Consider the following 18,384-nt stretch of genomic DNA (forward strand, 5'->3'; position numbering starts at 1 on the left):
ACGTGCTATGAGAGTATAATACGTACACGAAATTCCACACTCATGGTTACCTATTAATGCGTTGCTCTTCTATGAGAGCCATTAATCGTTGTCGTGCCTTTTTACTATTTTGACAGGTGCATGAAATTAAGCCGGTTAAATGCTTCAATGTATACTCCTAAAAAAATTGAACAGCATATCGATCAGATATTATATTTTTTGCTAATCTTACCGTAAGGATTTTTGTGCATTGTTTAATTATCTAATAACATCACATTTAACTTACCTTATGTTCCTGCACCCATTCTTCTAGACTAATTTCGGGTAAATAGAAAGCCTTTACGTATTGCTCAACAAATTGTGAATGAGGCATTGGCCTTAGAGCGGTTAATTTTTCAAACTTTGATCTTAGTTGAGTAAAATCAAGCTGCATAAGAGCTCTACCTCCATTTGTACATTTTTTAGCATTTGAAAAACTGCAAAACAAAGAAACATTTCAGGTCCAGTCAATTAATGTTTTATTATCTTAAATTATATTTATGTGCTTTATATAACATAATAAAATGGTTAAATGGACTGTACTTGCCCTTCAACTAATGTGCATGCTACAAGTTGAGCAACGTTCTCCCATATCAAGTCAGACACTTCTCGTGATAACGGTACACGGCTTCCCAGCTCGGCAAGCCTTGTACTTAATACTTGCACATCCTAAAGTTAATATTCATATACCACTACGTACCACTTAAATAAATAATTTCCTATGCAATATAATCCATATTAAATTGGAAAGTCACTTACATAAAGTAAAGTGTCGACATAGGCACTGTGCTGTGACATAACATCTTGAACTTCCCAATTCACTTTACTCATGGAATTTAAAATAGCATTCGTATCAAATGCTTGGGATATCGCAGCCATATAAATTGGTTTCCTTAAGTCAACTGCTGAAATCAGTGTCTGGGTATAAAATTGATGTAAGAATTCATGCTGCGACCCATCCGTTAGATGTTCTAAATAAGGCCTTAGACTAATAAACTGTTGTCTGAGAAATAACAACGATTCCACTGCTACTATACGTTCAGCCAGACCATACACCTTTTCCGGTTGTTTTAAATTAACGGTAGATGAAAGCTTTGGTGGTATAACTTTATATTTCTGACTTACAACCTCTTCTGTAATGTGTTCACTGACGATTAAATTCTCTTTGATTCGCGCTAGTGTTAACTTCAATTTTGGGCTGTACAATAAGTCACCATTAATTTGCTGAAATATACATAATACAATAGGTATTTAGTTGGTTGTAATTTTTAATTAAAAACAAAGTAATTATATTATCACAAATTTATATTGTAACTTACAAGATCAGCTGTGAAGAATGAATGTACTGCATAAAAGCACAACTCAAAGAATTCAATCATGCTCTGAATAACAGCTACTGCAATTGATTGTAGTAATCGTGACATTTGTAAATATCTGCCACATACCCTGAGTATGCTCAACGTAGTGTTTGTAACCATAGGACCGATATGTTTAACTTTGGTTTTCTTTCGAGTCACTTTCAAATGGTCTGATTCTTCTACATATTCCCGCTTGAGTTCTTCCGGCAACTCATCATCGGAGTCTTCCGAGAAGTATTCTGATGGATCATCCTAAAATAAGTATGTAAATGCTTTAAAAATTCAATCTCAATATTTAGATTTCCTTACCGGTATGATAGCCAATATATCTTCATCGATTGTCTCATCCAGAGAAACCTCAAATGGCGAAACCCCACATTCGACACATCTCTGTAGCCATCCACCAGAATTATCATTTTCATAAAAATTCAAACCTTCTGGACTGCTTCGCACTTCACTGTTGTTAAAGACAGAATTCAAACTTCGAAATTCTTGGAGTTGAATTGCCGTGAAGTTAGTCTTAACAGGACATAATTTCCAACCATCATTTTCCAGAAATATCCTTAGTTCATCTAAACGGGATGCATGATAATGTGAGAAAAACGATAAACATTGTTTTCGTATAGATTTCTGAAGACTTTCAGAGCGGCTTGCACACAATTCTTCTCCAACTTCCATAAGCCTGTCACGATAAACATATATATATATGAAATAAAATTCTGAAAATTTGACAGAATAGTAAAAGAAGATATTATTTAAAGAAACTAGTTCCTCAATAAATTAATGACCGTACCACTGAGGAAACGGAGAGAATTTCTTAAATACGTCCAATCATGGTAATGAATAAATACCTATGAACAATTCCTAAGATCTGAACAAAATGTTCAAATGGAAAACATGTCAAATCAGTTCCTATCAGATAGGTAGATATTTTCATTTCTATGTCATGCCATATCCGCACCATGCCATTTTCTAATTTTTGGTCAATATACTGCTTATTGAAAGTTGCTTCTGCATCCTTTTTACTTGCATCACAATTCTTATGCATTTTGGATTTATTGTGCCAATTAACGACTAAATAGTACGATGTCAGTATAGTCCAAAGTGACTTGCACAGATCTATCAAGCAAGGTATAAATTTGTCATCGGAAACAGATTGACATAATTCTTTGTAAGGCTTTTTCATATCTCCTGACACATGTCGATAAACCGCTGCAAAAGCAGTATTATGAATGGCAGCGGTAAAATACATATGGAGTTGGTCCATTGCAGTTTGCATTTTTCCCAGTAATTTATAGGCTCCTTGAATCGATGAGTATGTCGTCATATCAAATTGTGTACACATTTTTGAAAGCATTACATCTAATTCTTCTTCGGTTTGTTCTAAAACGTCTTGAAGCTTTTCTTCTAATACTGCTATGCAATTAAAGTGCTTGTAAGTAATGGCAGCACTCTGACATTCTAATACTAATGAAATTGCACCAGGATAATTCCCTTCATTTAGGAGTTCTTGTAAATGATCTTCCGTTTGTTGCTGAAAAACAAACTCAGATTCAGATTTATTATTCTTCACATATTCAACATATCAAAAATGATAAAATTAAAGTACTCACTAATGTCTTAATTGTACTGAGATTACTTAATAATTCTTGAACGACTAATCGCTTGCGATAATTTGCTAAAACACCTAAACCAGTTGTTGTAAACTGACTTTTCGCCACAAGTAAGTCAGTTCTTCCAACTCTGCAAATGTTTATCATATCCTGAAGCTGTTTTTGAAGCATCAAGACTTTTTCAAATTCACCTTTACAAGCGTTTTGTTTTCGTAATATAAGCCTCAAGACTGTTTTTGACACAACGTCATGTTGCTGTTTCAGTCTTTTATAGCGTTGCTCTATTTCCTTGGAATTTAAAGTTGGCGATAGTTTATTAAGCTCATATCTAAGAGGATCAAAATTCACGTCTGTTCCATAATAAGCTTGTTCTACAGCTTCTAATAAATTCTGGTCAAGGATCAAATCACTTTTGTAAGAATGGTCACCGCCGGAAGGATCGCTATCGACTTTTTCAACTTCTACAGGATTCAGAAGATCAGGATGTAGGCCCATTGAAGGAACTTTTACCTGATTCTGAAAGTTAAAGTAAAAATTTTTAATCTAGTAAAATCTAGACACATTAATATAAATGGAATCCTATGTTTGTCTCAGAGAGAAGCAACGTTATCACTGTGCATTAGATTAAATTAAAAACAGGATTCCCTGAAAATTATATATAATATTCTGATTAATGAACATTTACTATGTTGTTAAAATGGTACATACTAACAACACTTTACAAATTCGTCAATTACAATACTAGATACACAGTGGTAAAAAAGATAACCTATCGATAATTACAAAACGTACAGAATGACGTTCAAACCTGCTTATTTATAAGTCCGAGAAATTTGAATTTCAAATCTTCCATGACACAGATTCAATAATTAAAAACTGTATCAAAAGCACATACTAATTAGATGAAAATATTTTAGAAATGTTGTCACATACTATGGTCATGGTTTCGCTGTACTAAAGTCTAGATGAGCATGCTTATGCTCCGCGATAGTTGACCATTGGACAAGCACTACCCTGACGTCCATAACCTATAATAAATCCATATTACCAAAAGTGGATTTCGTTTTGGAAATCGTTTCTCATATATATCTTGTGATTGGTTAATTCTTCTCTACCGTAGAACAGCATTTCATATAAGCAACAAGAGATGATTGGACTTTATTTAAAACTAGACCAGACTATTGGTCACATTCTCTTGTCACGTCGATCGTTGTCGCTCTTTTTGCATACTACCTTAAAGGCTAAGTCGGATTGTTGATATTCAGCCATATTCAACTGTGGTAGTGTGATCACGTTTTACCATAGTAACAATTAGGTAAACTGTTCATTATTTTGACGTACAATTTCTATTTAGGTTGACAAGTTTTTAAAAGCTTTGTACTAAAGAATGCGAGGTATATGATATAAACATTTTGGTTAGATTTGATAATTCATCATTATATATAGAATATTTTTGTAGTAATAATGTAAAAGATGTTACTTCGAGAATCTAAATCTAATGCTATATTTGTGGTTGAATATTTTCACAGAATTATATTATGAAAAGCAAATGTTACTAGTCATATTTTAGATCTATTTTATTTTTCTAGAATGACGGGTAAAAAAGATTTATGGGATGTTGAACAATACAAGCTGGAACACGAGTGCGAGGATCATTGGGAATTAAGACGAAAATTTCTTCTTGCCCATCATAAAAAATTTCCAGAAGATGAATTATTATGTTTAGCTCAAGTATTTATTAATGTGGAATTATTAGGATGCAGGTAAGTTAATTGTAAACTATAATCCAAATATGTCTAGCTAGATTATTTAATATCTATTGTCACTTAGATATCCAGAAGAGACAATGCAGGTAGTTGCTGATTTATCTCATGATGTTGCTAAAGATTACAGAGAGAAGCAAAAGACAAAACTTCAACGAACATTTGTTAAAGCATCGGATGTTGCAAATGCTAAGGTTAAAGGTAGATTAACAAGCTGTGAGTTCTTTCTATTAAATTAAATTTATTTTTTGCATAGTTACTTATTAAACTCAAATGATAAACATTAATTTCTGAGTTTGAAATTTTTAGGACTACGTCAACCACCAACAAGTCAAGAAAAACCAAATTCACAACCCCGTCGCCACAAAAATTCATCTCTTTCCACGGTAACTTGCATAAATGACATTCCAAATAAAAGATTAAAATTAGATACACAAAATCTTCCTTACGGAGACATAGTCTTGATCGAACATCCAGGGGATGCACCGCAAAGCATAGTTGCGAACGCGGTAAATGCCAGTGGTGGCAATTTGCAATGGAAATTTGAAAGAACAGAGAATAACTGGTAAGTAGGAAATATATAGTGAATTCAATAACTTCACTTTGTAACGTATACTTTTTTTTTACAGCATTTGTAATATTTTTATCGATACAACATTCTTAACAAAAGGACTGGGAATAAATCAAAAAGCTGCAAAAAAGGAAGCTGGAGAGAAGGCTTTATTAGAACTACGAAAATACTACTATACTATTCAGGTATAGCATCTCGTACAAAGAAATATTTTGATAATTTAGATTAATAAATTACTGAGTAAATTATATGTTTAGATCACAAAAGCAGCTAGAGAAGAATGCAGTACAGCTATAAGTGGACCTGCACTACGTGACGATAAAAAGAAGAATGATTCACTTCCTTGCGATAACATTGGGCAGAAACTAATGAAATTAATGGGTTGGTCCGGTGGAGGTTTAGGGAAAACTCAACAAGGCATTACCGAACCCATTACGTAAGTTGTATAACATAAAAAAATAAATTACACATGACTCGAACAATTAGATATTTAAATTATATCATCTGTTTTTTTTATATCATTTAACACAATACTTTTAGCGTTCAACAACAGATGAGTAGAAAAGGCCTTGGTTTGAATGTACAATGTTCAAATATGGATGTACTGAAAAGAAAATGCAAAGAAATATTTACTCAATACATCAGTGGTGATATGACATCCGATTTAGTGTTTGCTACCGATTTTACTAACGAGGAAAGAGCATTAATTCATCGGCAAGTGATCATCTTTTACGAAATCGAATAATTTTAAAACGATAAATAATGACTGTATTTTATTTCTTTTATAGAGTCGCTAGACAAATGGGAGTAAAGTCGCATAGCTATGGTCCAAAGGATCAACGGATGTTAATAGTTTCACGCAAGGTAAAACCACGAGAACTCGTGGAAGAGTTAAAAAACCTTGGTGGCTCTACCAAAAAATATGTACTCGTTGAACCATCGGGAACAGAGTAAACTAAAAAAAAACAATATTTGATCATATGTAGCTTCTATTCCTTTCTTTAAGGATTAAAATAGGAATTCTACCGAATAACTATTATTCTATGTACAATTGAATCGTAGTTCGTTGCACTATCTCTTTTTTCTTGAGATCTTTCAAGTGTTAAATTACAACACCTCGGATACAAATTCTACTAAAACATCTATCCTAATGTAGAACTCCCTTAACGGATAAGTCTCTAGATGATAAAGCAAATATTTTAAACTGTATTTTTTGCAAAATAAATTCATTGGGGAAAGGTGCAAGCGAATATTTTTTTTACACAGCATGCTTCGGTGTAAATTATTTTTTTACTCCAGCAGGTCATCGGATTCCTTCTGGAATACCTTCCAAGGAATTACATTTCGGAATCCTCCATAAGTCCATGGCAAAGGAAAACCGACGTTGCCCTCTAGAACGAAATTACCTCCAAAATACATATCCTCAAATAAATTCCGTGAAACAAATAAATCCATTGCCTCGATATCCGAAGAACAATTACCAAGAGGGCGGCATTCAAGGCCCGATAAAAAGGGTTTCCCGGTCTCCGTGTAAAATCGTTATTACTACAGAAGTACCCACACTCAGAGAGTGTCTCGCGTCCGCGCACCCACCCCCGAGCGTACGCTCACGAGCTTACGTACGCTCGCAGCTTCCGAGTCGAAAGCGAGGACGCCCGCCCTAGCGTCTCGATTTTTCGAGAAGAACGATCAATGACAATGACCATGCCCGCGAGGTCCCCCCTCGAGCAACCCCGTTCCAATAAAAACTATATCCCCCCCGCGACGTGAAATCGTTATCGCTCCTCGAAGCGATAGTATCGAGTAGCATATCTCGCGTCCGGGACCCCGACCCGGTCGAGTAAGCAAAAAGCGAATCTCGTAGGCGTGGGTCCGGGTGCTCGACGCGGGGTTACATCGTCCGCGTCGGGTGCATAAAGTACGCAGGGCCGAGTCGCGGTATAAATACTCCACGAGAGTGCAAAGCAAAAGAAGGATAACGTCACCTAGCCCCCGTCAGTGAGACGCGCGTACGTAAGGTATAGACGTATGTTTAATCAATGATGCCGAGCTTGCGCGATGTCACGGTCGCTGCGGCATCTGTCTGGGGCTCACCCCGCCCCTGAGAAAAGCGCACCGCGGCGCCCTTACTCCGCCCTGTGCGCGTCTCTCTCGGCCGCGCGGGGCCACCTATCGCACCCTCGCTCTCAGCCGCGCGGGGCCACCTATCGCACCCTCTCTCTCAGCCGCCGCGCGCCGCCGCCGCGGGCGGTTCGCGTCGTCCTCGTTCTATCGCGCACCCTCCTCGCGCCCTCTCGCTCGCGCCCACCGGCGGCCAGTCCTCTTTCAACCCATATCCGCTCTGCACCACCCCTAGAAAAGCTCGACTCCTAAAACGCGTCCGTCGGTGTGTAGTGGAGACGGTTACGGTAATACAAGCACTAACGCCTGGAGCGATCGAAACCCGCTCCCGCGCCCTCGGTCTCGAGATTCGAGTAAATATCGTTAATCGCCGCGAGTTATCGTGTCACCAGAGTCGGACGCCGCGCTAGGAGGGACTCCTCTAAGCTCCTCCGGCCCGCGGCAGAAATCCGGTAGAAACCCGCATTCGCAGCCCGGCAGGAACCTGGTGCACGTGCGCGGCGCGCCCGACCTAGCCCCTGGAGGTCAATTCTCCCGAATTTCGGACCTCTCCCCTCGTTCCGTCATATTTTTCTCCCGAGAGATGAACGCGTCGGGCGGGACGGACGCGGCCCGCGGAGCGGCGAGTTCCGGTCCCTCTTGAACCCTTCCCCGCAAAACCGGAAGGCGCGACGCGTTCCAGCACGTTCGGACACGAATCGAAGTGGGTGGATTACCGAGGCTCCCGATAGAGTCGGGTTAACGTCAAGTTACGTACGTTTGAACGTTCGCAGATCCGAGGAGGTGGAAAGAAGCACCGGAAGAAGAAGGTGCACCGGAAGATCTCGAAGATTTCGCGGAAAAGCCGCAGGAAACCGAAGTGGACCCCTCGAGGCCTAAACCTGTCCTCCAGTAACCCGGATATATTCCCGGTTTTTATAATCGAGGAAGGAGGATTCCCTGATAAGCACGGACCACAGGCCGAGGCCACTGAGAAATTTAACGTAGCCTAATTATATCGCACGGTACACCTCGCCTGATAACGAAGATTACGAAAGGGATCGTCAGGATACCGAAAAGAGCGAATCAACCCCGAAGATAGACCGTTCCGACGCAACGATTAAGAGATATATATATACATAAATATATAATCCGTTACGCGATTAATATAGAATACGTGATAAGCATTAAGAGTCTGATAAAACGGAGCACCGAACCGAACGTTAACGCGTCGTCGTCCTAGACGAGAACGCGTTAGAAGAAGAGCACTCCGTATAACACGGCGGATAAGAATTTTCACACGTTATATATCTATTATTAATATAAAGTATGGAATATTAAGAGCCTAGTCTGACGCGGCGGGTGAAACGTCGAGTTTTTTCACGCAAGTCCCTGGAAGGAGGACGTTGCCCTCGAATAAGGGCGGACGGCGTCTGGACGATTCTACTATAACGATATACGTTACGTTTCTATTGATATTATTCTAGTTTCATGAAATCATATCACATATTATATACGGCACGAGAGCCTAACCATGTCGGGCCTAACCGGTGTTGAGCCGCACGCGAGTAATACTCGATTCTACACGGAATCGCGCATTTCTTTGGAACGGGCGGATCGTAGAGAAGGGAACTTTTGAAAAAGTTTAATCGATAGTTACACGTCGTTATTGTTTTTAATGCGAGCTCTCGCAAACCTCGGCGATGTCGTCGATATCAGGTGAAACGTTTACCTCGACGTCCAGCAGAGACAGAAACGATGAATTTCGGAAAGAGTGGAGAAAATCACACTTGTGCCAATGACAATATCGTACGGTATAAAGGCGGTCTAAATACGATCGTTAGCTTTGAGCAAAGCTAAAAGTTATGTAAAACGTGGACGAGTGCAACGCGTTTATCCTCCTAGGTCGGATAATACTCGAGGCGTGGGAAAGAGCTCGATCGTCGATAATTCCGCTCCTGTGAGAATTGTCTCTAATCGTGGAATCCATTTACAGACCGATTGGAAAGGAGTGTTTTTAATATGCCTCGGTACATCGGGAATTTGTGCTTTACTGCTATATTATTATTAATTGTTCATATCAGCGGTCAGCAGGACGAAGATATACCCCATAATGAGTAAGTGCCCTGCGTAGGAGGAGAGAAAGAATTTCCTCCTAATTTTCAGTAAATATTCAAAGTGGCTATTTAAAAATCTTTGACTCTTCGAGAATGTTTAAACCAAACGAATAGCGATGAAATCTCACGTAGCGTGACCGGCGGTCAGCGACGTACGTTTTCGTCGATAAAGCCATAAACGCATCCCCTCCCGAGTGACGCCATAACAGTCCGGCATACTTAACGCTTCTACCGTTTTATTCTCTACAGGGAATAAAATAAAGAATGTTGAAGATTTATGTTATGGCTCGTTTTGGAATAATAATTTATAATAGCTGTAAATCTGAGAGAATTTTTAACGAATATTCGGTCGGTTCCAGAGTGAAGAACTGGGCTCTAAAATTTGGTGTGGACCTTTGGGCATTCGGGAAACAAGTCACCAGAATAAGCGAGATACAAAGAGTAAGTAATAATTTCTATAAAACGTTTACTTCTCGTGGTGTCTCTTCGTCGAGCGGAGAAATATTAAAAAGAAGTCGTTTCAATATTTTTTGCCTGTTTCATTAGAAATATCATAACGTGGATGCCGATATCACAAGGAAGGATGGGCTCGTGCTAGTCCGTGATATGGCGGTTGAAGTTAAAAATATGATGGATTTCAAAATTAATGCTATAATGGTAAGCCTCGGTATCAAACAAAAATAAATTGACTAGCTAACTTAGTCTTCACGGCAAATTTCTATTTCCGATTACACGCTTATGGTGCATGGATTTTTTTCAGAGGTTAATGGACAGCGCCGAACAAGCTGCAAAGGAGGGTATCGTCTTCCCTAAATATGCTTCTCATCAGTCGAATGTAGGTAAAACGAAAGTTGATGCCGGATCAGTGATGACTCCTAATCGACACTTTGATCATCTGATCGTTAACGTGAATCTGTCCGAAGTATTACTACCGGAGGGGATCGGAAACGACGGTAGGAACTTAAATTTGTTTAAAAAATTCTCTGATTATTTAAACGTCTGCGGAAAAGGAAGGAATAAATTGATTTCCTTTTTTCCAGAAAGCCAAGTAGCAACGGGTATCCAGTGGAGCGAGTTCTTGAATCCTCTGTTCGTTAATAATTACAACAGCGATCCCTCGCTTTCTTGGCAATATTACGGGGATAGTTCCGGTTTCTTGCGTCGTTTTCCTGGTAAGATTTCCTTCGTTCCACCTCGGCATTAAATCGTTGAGATGTAGTTATTCCGAAAACGTACATTCCGTCAGTAACACCAAGAATTTGAGTGGACATCGGCTCGGTAATTTGTTTTATTTCTACTTAATTTCCAGCGATATCTCAGGTATCCGGGGACATACCCTTTCACAGTACTCTGGACAGTACACGGGGGTTCGATGAATTTCGAATTTCGAATTGGTTCGTCGGTGCGGCTACCAGTCCAAAAGATCTTGCCATCCTGATCGATAGTGCGAGCTTTTCACCGGGACGAATTCGGGATTTGACCATTGAAACGACGAAAGTCATTTTGGATACTTTGGGGCCGGATGACTTCGTCAATGTATATAGATATGCCGAGACTACCGAAGAAATCGTCCAATGTTTCAAGGATCTCATGGTGCAAGCGTCCCCGGAAAATATTCGAGAATTGAAATTCGCTATAGAGACAGTATTACCTGACACCAAGGCGAACATATCCGCGGCGTTTAACGTAGCCTTTAATATTCTACACAAGTATAACCGAACTGGCCAAGGCAGTCAGTGTAACCAAGTTATCTTGTTATTGACTTCTGAGGCGAGAGAGGCTCCTATGGAATTAATAAAAAAGTACAATTGGCCTCATATGCCAGTTAGAATATTTGTATATCAGATCGGAGGAGGAAGAAGTCCAGAGCTTCAGAGCGTAGCTTGTACAAATAAAGGTACCAAACGCTGACTTTCCTATTATACATTAAAAAATGTTATCGCGTCGAGAGCTGATGAAGAGTTACTGACATCTCATTTTTTGTTAAGGTCATTACTCAAGGATTACAAGTATCAAAGAAATAACTACAAATGTCTTCGATTACGTTAAGGTACTCGCACGTCCTATGGTGTTATATCAACACGATCATCCTATTCATTGGAGTCCTGTTCATGTGACAGGAAAGGTCAGTTCTATTGGAAGCATTACCATTGCAAGTGCATACCATATTAACCAATTATCAATTCAATTTCAGATCAATAAATATACTAAAGAATATTCGGCGCAACTTATGACATCCGTAACCGCACCTATATTAGATCGCCGAAATCATACGGTAAAGTGTAACAAGGATAACGTTTAATGGAAATTTGTTTTAGTTAATAATATTCATATTTTACATTTTTTTTCACTTCAGGTAAAATCCGCAAAAATATTAGGGGTAGTTGGAACGGATGTACCTGTGGAACAGGTGCAGAAGCTAGTACCTGCGTACAAGGTACATTTTATTTCAATTTAACGTCATGAATTTAAAAATACTTTATAGAAAAATTTGACACTTTTTTACTTTTTTAGCTCGGCGTGAATGGATATTCTTTCATAGTTGACAATAATGGCCGCGTTCTGTATCATCCAGATTTGCGTCCAACGGTAAGGAAATTTTAATAACAAATTACTACCATCAACGTTATGATACTGTACGGTCATAATACAGTCTTCCATGCAACGACAAACCGATTATCAAATCGTCAATAATTTTTTATATTCTTATCTATTTTAGCACGATGAGTCTTCCATACCTAGATTTGTAGGCGTGGATTTAACTGAAGTTGAGCTTGCCGATTACGATGGACCATTCCATCCTGTGAATAACTCCTTTTTACTCGACGTAAGTAATTAACAAGAAATATTTGAAATCGCACTATTAATACATCACGAATATCACTACCGATTTAACGCGCTTTTTCCATTCCCAGCTCCGACGCGATATGATCGAACAAAAAGAAGGAGAAACTGATTTTGCAGTCAAAATACATTACGACAATATGGTAAGTCAGAAAAAACATGTACTCGCGTTAAGATATACTCCTCTTAAAATGAATGAATAATACCGATAATTATTGAATTTACAGAAAAGAGTCGTAATTAGGCGGCACAATTACTTTTACACGCCGATAGAAGGTACTCCTTTCTCTCTGGGGTTGGCGCTGCCAGAAAATTATGGAATGTATGAATTACTGGCAGAGCAGGAAATAAAACACGCAACAATAAATGGTAAATTATAATTCCAAGATTTGATATTGTAGAATCTTAAAAAAATATGTGCAGCATTTAATGGCGTCTGTTATGTGCAGTGACTGAATACTTTAATGGAACGAATTGGAAAGTTCACCCTGACTGGGTGTATTGTGAGTACAGCGCTTCCTCTGAAAAAATATTTGCCACCCCAGAAGAGCAAATACTTCACTTCCTGGGCCGCTCGCGTCAGCCTGGTTGGAAGTGGATGTCTTTGAGACCAAGGAGTCCAAGCTCGCATCATAAGCAAGCGAGCATACCTGACAAAGACGCATATTACTGTAAGTACCCTCTTAACTTAAATACACAGTGCCTCAGCATTCCTTTACATTTATTAAAAATTCACTTTGTTTCTGTAACAAACAATTTCATATCAGAATTCACGTATTTCAGGCGATAAGACGTTGGTGCAGTCACTGGTTTTAGATGCCCTAGTGACGGAAGGATTTGGCAGAAGTGACGGAACTGCTTTGCATAAAGAGGAGAATCAAAAGTAAGTCGATTGTTTTTAAGACTGTGGACCTAGAGCAGACTAAAAAGGTATACGAATTCAATTTCAAGCCTAATTGCACAAGCCCACGTTTCAGATCTGTAATACTGGACAATGTGTCCCAAAATTATTTTTCACTGTTACTAGTATGCTTTCGTTATTAAATTCGTTCGAGAAAAACATTCTCAGTCTAGTTATACCAGAAATATGGCCTTGTGCAAAATTGATCACGGTTCGGCTAGTTTTTTGTTCGCACAACGATGTTGTATCAATTTATTACATTATCCTGTGTGTCTCCATCGCTAGCCCAATTGCCATACTGATGGCTCTTCTGCACAGGTAACGCATTAAATACAAATATTTTTTTCAATTACCGTCATCGTGTAACGTAAACGTATTTCGTCAATTATACACGCGTTCAGCTCAGTAATGACCGTTGCATAAAATAGTGTCCGAAGAAAAAAGTGAAGGTACATCGAATTTAATATGCAAAGTGTACCGAATAAGTCAACGTTTCTTCGATCAACATCATGGGATAATCACGCTCGTAAATTCCGGATGTGATATCAATCACGATAGGTTCACATGACCTAAAATTATCTACATCAAAGGGAAAGCACCGAGATGCGAAAATCGTATGGGTCTAATTACCCAGGGTGACAACCTGGAAACCCAGCTCTAAAAAAAAACCTTCGATTCCAAGAGATTCACCACGCATAAAAAAACAGCAAAAAATCAAATTCGAAAATCGGAAACACCTATACTTTGTACCGGGTTTTTTTTTTTTTTCGTAAAATCTATAGTGTCTACTTCGTTGAAGGTTTATTATGTCAATAGACCTGTGTGCATAAAAAGTGTCTTTCCGATTTTCTTCATTCGTGGTAGACTGCAAAATTGGACGAGGTCGATCAGATAAAATTCGACATCTCTTATGAAGCGAGATCGTTAAAAAATTCCCCTTGGATGAGGAATATAAGAAGAGAAGGAAGAGGTGGAGATCTAATACCTGCGTTCATTGTGGTTATAAAGTGGATTTGGGTTAAATTTGTATACTCGTTGTATTATGCTGCACCTGTATATATCTAGTGCTAAAATTTACATATATCCTAGTTGATGAGTACCGATATTTGTATCGTACAAATATTCGTCTTGGCATAAGTAACCGGTATTTTCTACGCAACTTTGAAACTCGCAGTGCGTTAATATCCATGGTTCTTTTCAGCCAAGGGAAAGGAAGATTTGGAGTAACCCGTAGCTTTATAGCAACCAGAAGTGGCCTTCTCCGATGGCACGATCATCAGCAAAATGAAGAGATAACGGATCCTCGGTAATGTCTAGTCCTGTTCCACTTTTAATTGCATGGTACTTATTCTAAATTTTAAACACCATATCCTTTACTGTGCCAGGCATTTCGCGAATGTATATACAAGAGCCATGGAAGCATCGTGGTATAGAAGAGCTGTTGACCAACACGACGTCGAACCTGAGAGTTTCGTATTCAGTGTTCCATTTAATGCCGGTAAGCAAATCATTAATTTCCTCCATTAATCATCCTCGGTTTTTTTAAATACACGTAATACATATGAATCCAAAAAAAATGTAATCGGACCCTTTATAAGAATATACATCGGTATATTTTATCACATTCGCACATTTTCTTATATTTTAATCTGCCATCACTTTTCCGTGTTATATCTTTTAAACGAGAACTTTTCAGGGCACTTCCCACAAGGGACACTTATTACAGTTACAAGTTTATTCAGCTCTTATACGCACATAGTATAACTCTTACAACAGAACACAGTTCACATTACATCGAGGTACAGCTATATCTTGTCGATCTTATTTTTCCCCGGTGGAAGGCGGTATTCAAATACCGTATTACCACTACTTTATTAAGTTTGTTCTATTGTTGATAAATAATTCTCGTTATTTTACAAGCTGAGAGTACTTCACCGCTGGTTACCGCTACGCACGCCGTTTTCGTAGAAAGCAAAGGACATCAGGCACCAGCTGCGGTTGTAGGATTGCAATTTCGACACTCCTCATTGGCATCTCATTTTCTGAACGTTACATCGACCGTAAGATAATACATGACATAATTATAACGATATCGGAAGATTGAAAAAATTTAGTAGACCTAGTATATCACATATCATTCCTAACGTGTGTAAAGTTAAAAAATTGTACAATTTGGAAATTGTAGTATGTGAGCATAATATGATATACAGATTAAGCAAACTGTGACAATCGGGTTTTTAATCTACTGTTTTCGTATTTATTAGTGCTCCGGGAAATCAGGTTGCAAGAAGAACTGTGCATCGGAAGAACTGGACTGTTACATTTTGGACAATAATGGCTTTATTATAATCAGTGAGCAAAATGAACACACAGGGAAATTTTTCGGAGAAATAGACGGCACTATCATGGACTCCCTCGTACAAGACCGGATATACAGGTAGGGATAATTATTTCACTCCGCAATTATAATTGAATCAGTCGTCTATCATAGTGATTTTTTTGGAGATCTTGGGTTTTCACCTTTTTTTTTTCTTTTTCAAACAAATGTTACTTATGGTGAAAATATATTCTTGTTTCAGGAAAGTGGCAGTAACGGACTATCAGGGTTCGTGCTATCCACAGGAATCTCACATTTCCTCAGCTACTACGACGATTTCTCAGTCGATCGCCAATATGATTTCAATATTTGGAAGTTTTCTTTTAGACATGACATTCCGATGGTGTTTCCATGGCATATGGTTACCAACTTGGGGGTTGTCAGAAGAAATACAAAGTAATGGTAAATTCTTCGCGATTCCTTGTATCAAATTACTCACAGAAAAACAGATATCCTACACATTCTACACAATCATGAAAAATGTATCTGTAAAATTAATATTTTTTCTAGATAATCACATATATACCGATGATGACCGGATGCAACATTTCGGACCACGAGCAACCGATTCAACCGATCGACCGTTCCTAAATAATGAAGAATTTGCTACGACCCCTGATGCAATTTTAACTTCGCCATTCAACCCAGCAGGAAACTCATCGGGAACGCACAATTATCCATACAGATTAAGTTCATGCGAGAAGAAAACAGATCTTTACATTTTACAGCCAGAGCGACTTAATACCAGCGGTCAAAGTAATCCACTCAAAGGGAAACTTACTAATTGCCATGTAACTGGCTGTGAAAGGTAAATGCACCATTCATTTTCTTTATTATAAATATAGTCGTTATTTGATTAATGATAAATTGTGAAAGATATGAGAAGTTTGGTAAATATCAAACTGCCTAAAACACTTTAAGGAAATGCAGAATTCATTTCAGGATGTTCCGATAGCCATATGCACATTAATACTAATGTACTTTTTCTCCCGCTTTTATAGACCCTTTAGTGTGCAGAAGATTCAGCATACTAACTTAATTCTACTGGTAGTAGACACATTATGTCCTTGTGGAAGCAAGAGGCTTACTATCGAACCTGTACAAGTTGATATTCAATCAGGGGCATGCACTACTCGAACGGAACATCTGTATCGCCGGAGGCCACCAAAGTGTATAAATTACCACCCTGAAGAAATGGAGATCAAATTTTGTGGCGGAGTACATCGTTACGTGCTAACATTAGATTTGTTTATCATTACACTCCTATTAAACTTCACATGACTTATGACAAGTTAATAAACATATTCAAAATGATCCTTGAGAGTGTGCAAGTTACGTCCGTATGCAGGAATCTCATGGGTGCAAGTCCCCTTAATCGAACCCGGATCGTCGTTATAATGAATAATCTTTGGAAACAATAAGCTCAAATTATCCTCCCCATTGTATCATACCTCAGCACTCTTCCGCAATCAGTTGACAATAAAAATGTGATTTTTAATTCGTTATTATTAACGAATAAGAATTATTTTACAAACACTAACTGCTCTGAATATTAAATGTTATGAATTTCAATGTATTTTATATTACGCTTTCTATACCTTTATAACTACGATTACACCACCAAAAATGTTCTGTCCTCCCTCATTTAAACAAAATGAGATGATTGACAAGTGCGCGATTGCATGACCTTGCCTGTGAGCAATCTCTCATCTCATCTCTGAGAGAACAAACATCCTTTAACATCTTTTAACAACTTTTAGCAACAAGTCCAGCAAGCTCTGCGGCGATTGCGACCTCTTATCACGGCGTGTTATCCGGGGCAACCAGGGGCCAGTCCGTCGGCCCGGACCACGACCGCCAACGACCGCTGACCGGACTCGGGTCCCGAATTGGGCCCGGCCTCAGCTCTTGAATTGGACTCGGCCTCGCCCAATCCGGCAGATGGATCGCGGCCAGGGGTCACGATATATCAGAGTTTCTGGCTGAGATAAGTTGCGCCGCCACTGAGGGGTAACAGGTGGTAAGTACGTTAGCCATCCATACCAACCACCAGGGGATAGCACAGAACGCGATCAAGCGACCCTGCTCGTGAGCAATCTCCCAACTCATCTCTGCTTTTACGTGGTGAATTTCTCAGTATTGCACTGCATATCGTCCAAGTGGCGAGGCGTTTCTCTCGGTTATGATATTTCGTGGTCGAATGCGCTGTAAGTGGCGTCCCCTGGTAGGAGAAAAACTAGTTGAAGGGCAACACATTGAAGGTGTTATCATTCATTCATGGGCACAATTATCGAAACGTGAATTGTAATCTGATAACTAATGCTCGGGAGACGTAGCTCCGTGAATAGTTTAACTTCAACCATTCACGAAAGGTGAAACATTCGAAAGATGAGCTGGTTCGACTTAAAATCCTAGCCAAGTTAAAACTTCTCTTAAGAAGTCGTTAACTATTCGGTATCTATGGTTAGTTAACCTCGAATTTAAACTATCAATTCCGAGCTCCGATGCAACCTGTCTCACGCATGGGTTCTCACTCACCCTTCGAATTCAAACAAACCATCGTAAGATCGAAAATTTCTATTATTAATTATCCTTGAATGAGTTGTCTCTGACGAAAATTCCGTCAAATCAGAGGGTCACTTATCATCTGTCACATTAGGAAGTATTCGAACTTGCGGTCGGTTATTAATTTCGGAAGATGTATGAATATTGTCGAGATAAA

At 38.8% G+C, this 18,384-nt stretch overlaps 3 protein-coding genes across 7 annotated transcripts; 2 read left to right on the forward strand and 1 right to left on the reverse strand.

The window, feature by feature from the left end:
• Window positions 1-16: 16 nt before the first annotated feature.
• Window positions 17-3,939, reverse strand: LOC105699902 (syndetin). Of its 3 annotated transcripts, none has more exons than XM_012425313.1 (9): window positions 3,798-3,939; window positions 2,990-3,505; window positions 2,228-2,910; window positions 1,686-2,058; window positions 1,338-1,628; window positions 778-1,242; window positions 566-687; window positions 266-455; window positions 17-157 (listed from the first exon to the last, which is right to left on the reverse strand). In XM_012425313.1, exons 1-9 carry the CDS (start codon window positions 3,840-3,842, stop codon window positions 47-49), a joined length of 2,796 nt encoding a protein of 931 aa, XP_012280736.1. In that variant the 5' UTR covers window positions 3,843-3,939; the 3' UTR covers window positions 17-46. The 3 variants fall into 3 exon arrangements, with proteins under 3 accessions (XP_012280736.1, XP_012280737.1, XP_012280738.1); XM_012425314.1 differs by lacking the exon at window positions 3,798-3,939 and adding an exon at window positions 3,698-3,772; XM_012425315.1 differs by lacking the exons at window positions 17-157; window positions 566-687 and having other exon boundaries at window positions 309-455.
• A 284-nt stretch (window positions 3,940-4,223) lies between these two features.
• Window positions 4,224-6,565, forward strand: LOC105699643 (NF-kappa-B-repressing factor). Of its 2 annotated transcripts, none has more exons than XM_012424784.1 (8): window positions 4,224-4,304; window positions 4,579-4,752; window positions 4,820-4,953; window positions 5,062-5,317; window positions 5,382-5,508; window positions 5,581-5,759; window positions 5,864-6,037; window positions 6,112-6,565. In XM_012424784.1, exons 2-8 carry the CDS (start codon window positions 4,580-4,582, stop codon window positions 6,275-6,277), a joined length of 1,209 nt encoding a protein of 402 aa, XP_012280207.1. In that variant the 5' UTR covers window positions 4,224-4,304; window position 4,579; the 3' UTR covers window positions 6,278-6,565. The 2 variants fall into 2 exon arrangements, with proteins under 2 accessions (XP_012280207.1, XP_012280206.1); XM_012424783.1 differs by having other exon boundaries at window positions 4,251-4,383.
• A 2,374-nt stretch (window positions 6,566-8,939) lies between these two features.
• LOC105699842 (voltage-dependent calcium channel subunit alpha-2/delta-3) lies at window positions 8,940-16,976 on the forward strand. 2 transcript variants are annotated; one of them, XM_023433851.1, is made up of 23 exons: window positions 8,940-9,540; window positions 9,900-9,981; window positions 10,087-10,197; window positions 10,301-10,493; window positions 10,581-10,712; window positions 10,850-11,437; window positions 11,529-11,665; window positions 11,735-11,815; window positions 11,897-11,977; window positions 12,055-12,129; window positions 12,260-12,367; window positions 12,456-12,527; window positions 12,612-12,753; window positions 12,834-13,055; window positions 13,168-13,267; window positions 13,571-13,603; window positions 14,487-14,591; window positions 14,671-14,783; window positions 15,206-15,345; window positions 15,550-15,722; window positions 15,865-16,064; window positions 16,173-16,470; window positions 16,664-16,976. In XM_023433851.1, the coding sequence occupies exons 1-23, from the start codon at window positions 9,446-9,448 to the stop codon at window positions 16,941-16,943; spliced, it is 3,561 nt and encodes a 1,186-aa protein (XP_023289619.1). In that variant the 5' UTR covers window positions 8,940-9,445; the 3' UTR covers window positions 16,944-16,976. The 2 variants fall into 2 exon arrangements, with proteins under 2 accessions (XP_023289619.1, XP_023289620.1); XM_023433852.1 differs by lacking the exon at window positions 13,571-13,603.
• The last annotated feature ends 1,408 nt before the right edge of the window (window positions 16,977-18,384 follow it).

Source organism: Orussus abietinus, unplaced genomic scaffold (assembly GCF_000612105.2).
Source record: "Orussus abietinus isolate OABI.00-Male unplaced genomic scaffold, Oabi_2.0 scaffold19, whole genome shotgun sequence".
Classification (NCBI taxonomy): Eukaryota; Metazoa; Arthropoda; class Insecta; order Hymenoptera; family Orussidae; genus Orussus; species Orussus abietinus.

Bases quoted from the DNA above. Each gene is read 5' to 3' on its own strand.
- LOC105699902 (XM_012425313.1), bottom strand. From the start codon at position 3,842: ATGGAAGATTTGAAATTCAAATTTCTCGGACTTATAAATAAGCAG. The intron at 3,506-3,797 runs GTTTGAACGTCA...TTTAACTTTCAG, and splicing joins TCGGACTTATAAATAAGCAG to AATCAGGTAAAAGTTCCTTC. The intron at 2,059-2,227 runs GTATTTATTCAT...TTATCGTGACAG, and splicing joins ATCTTAGGAATTGTTCATAG to GCTTATGGAAGTTGGAGAAG.
- LOC105699643 (XM_012424784.1), top strand. From the start codon at position 4,580: ATGACGGGTAAAAAAGATTTATGGGATGTTGAACAATACAAGCTGGAA. The intron at 5,318-5,381 runs GTAAGTAGGAAA...TTTTTTTTACAG, and splicing joins GAAAGAACAGAGAATAACTG to CATTTGTAATATTTTTATCG. The intron at 5,760-5,863 runs GTAAGTTGTATA...CAATACTTTTAG, and splicing joins GGCATTACCGAACCCATTAC to CGTTCAACAACAGATGAGTA.
- LOC105699842 (XM_023433851.1), top strand. From the start codon at position 9,446: ATGCCTCGGTACATCGGGAATTTGTGCTTTACTGCTATATTATTATTA. The intron at 12,528-12,611 runs GTAAGTCAGAAA...TTGAATTTACAG, and splicing joins AAATACATTACGACAATATG to AAAAGAGTCGTAATTAGGCG. The intron at 16,471-16,663 runs GTAAATGCACCA...CCGCTTTTATAG, and splicing joins CATGTAACTGGCTGTGAAAG to ACCCTTTAGTGTGCAGAAGA.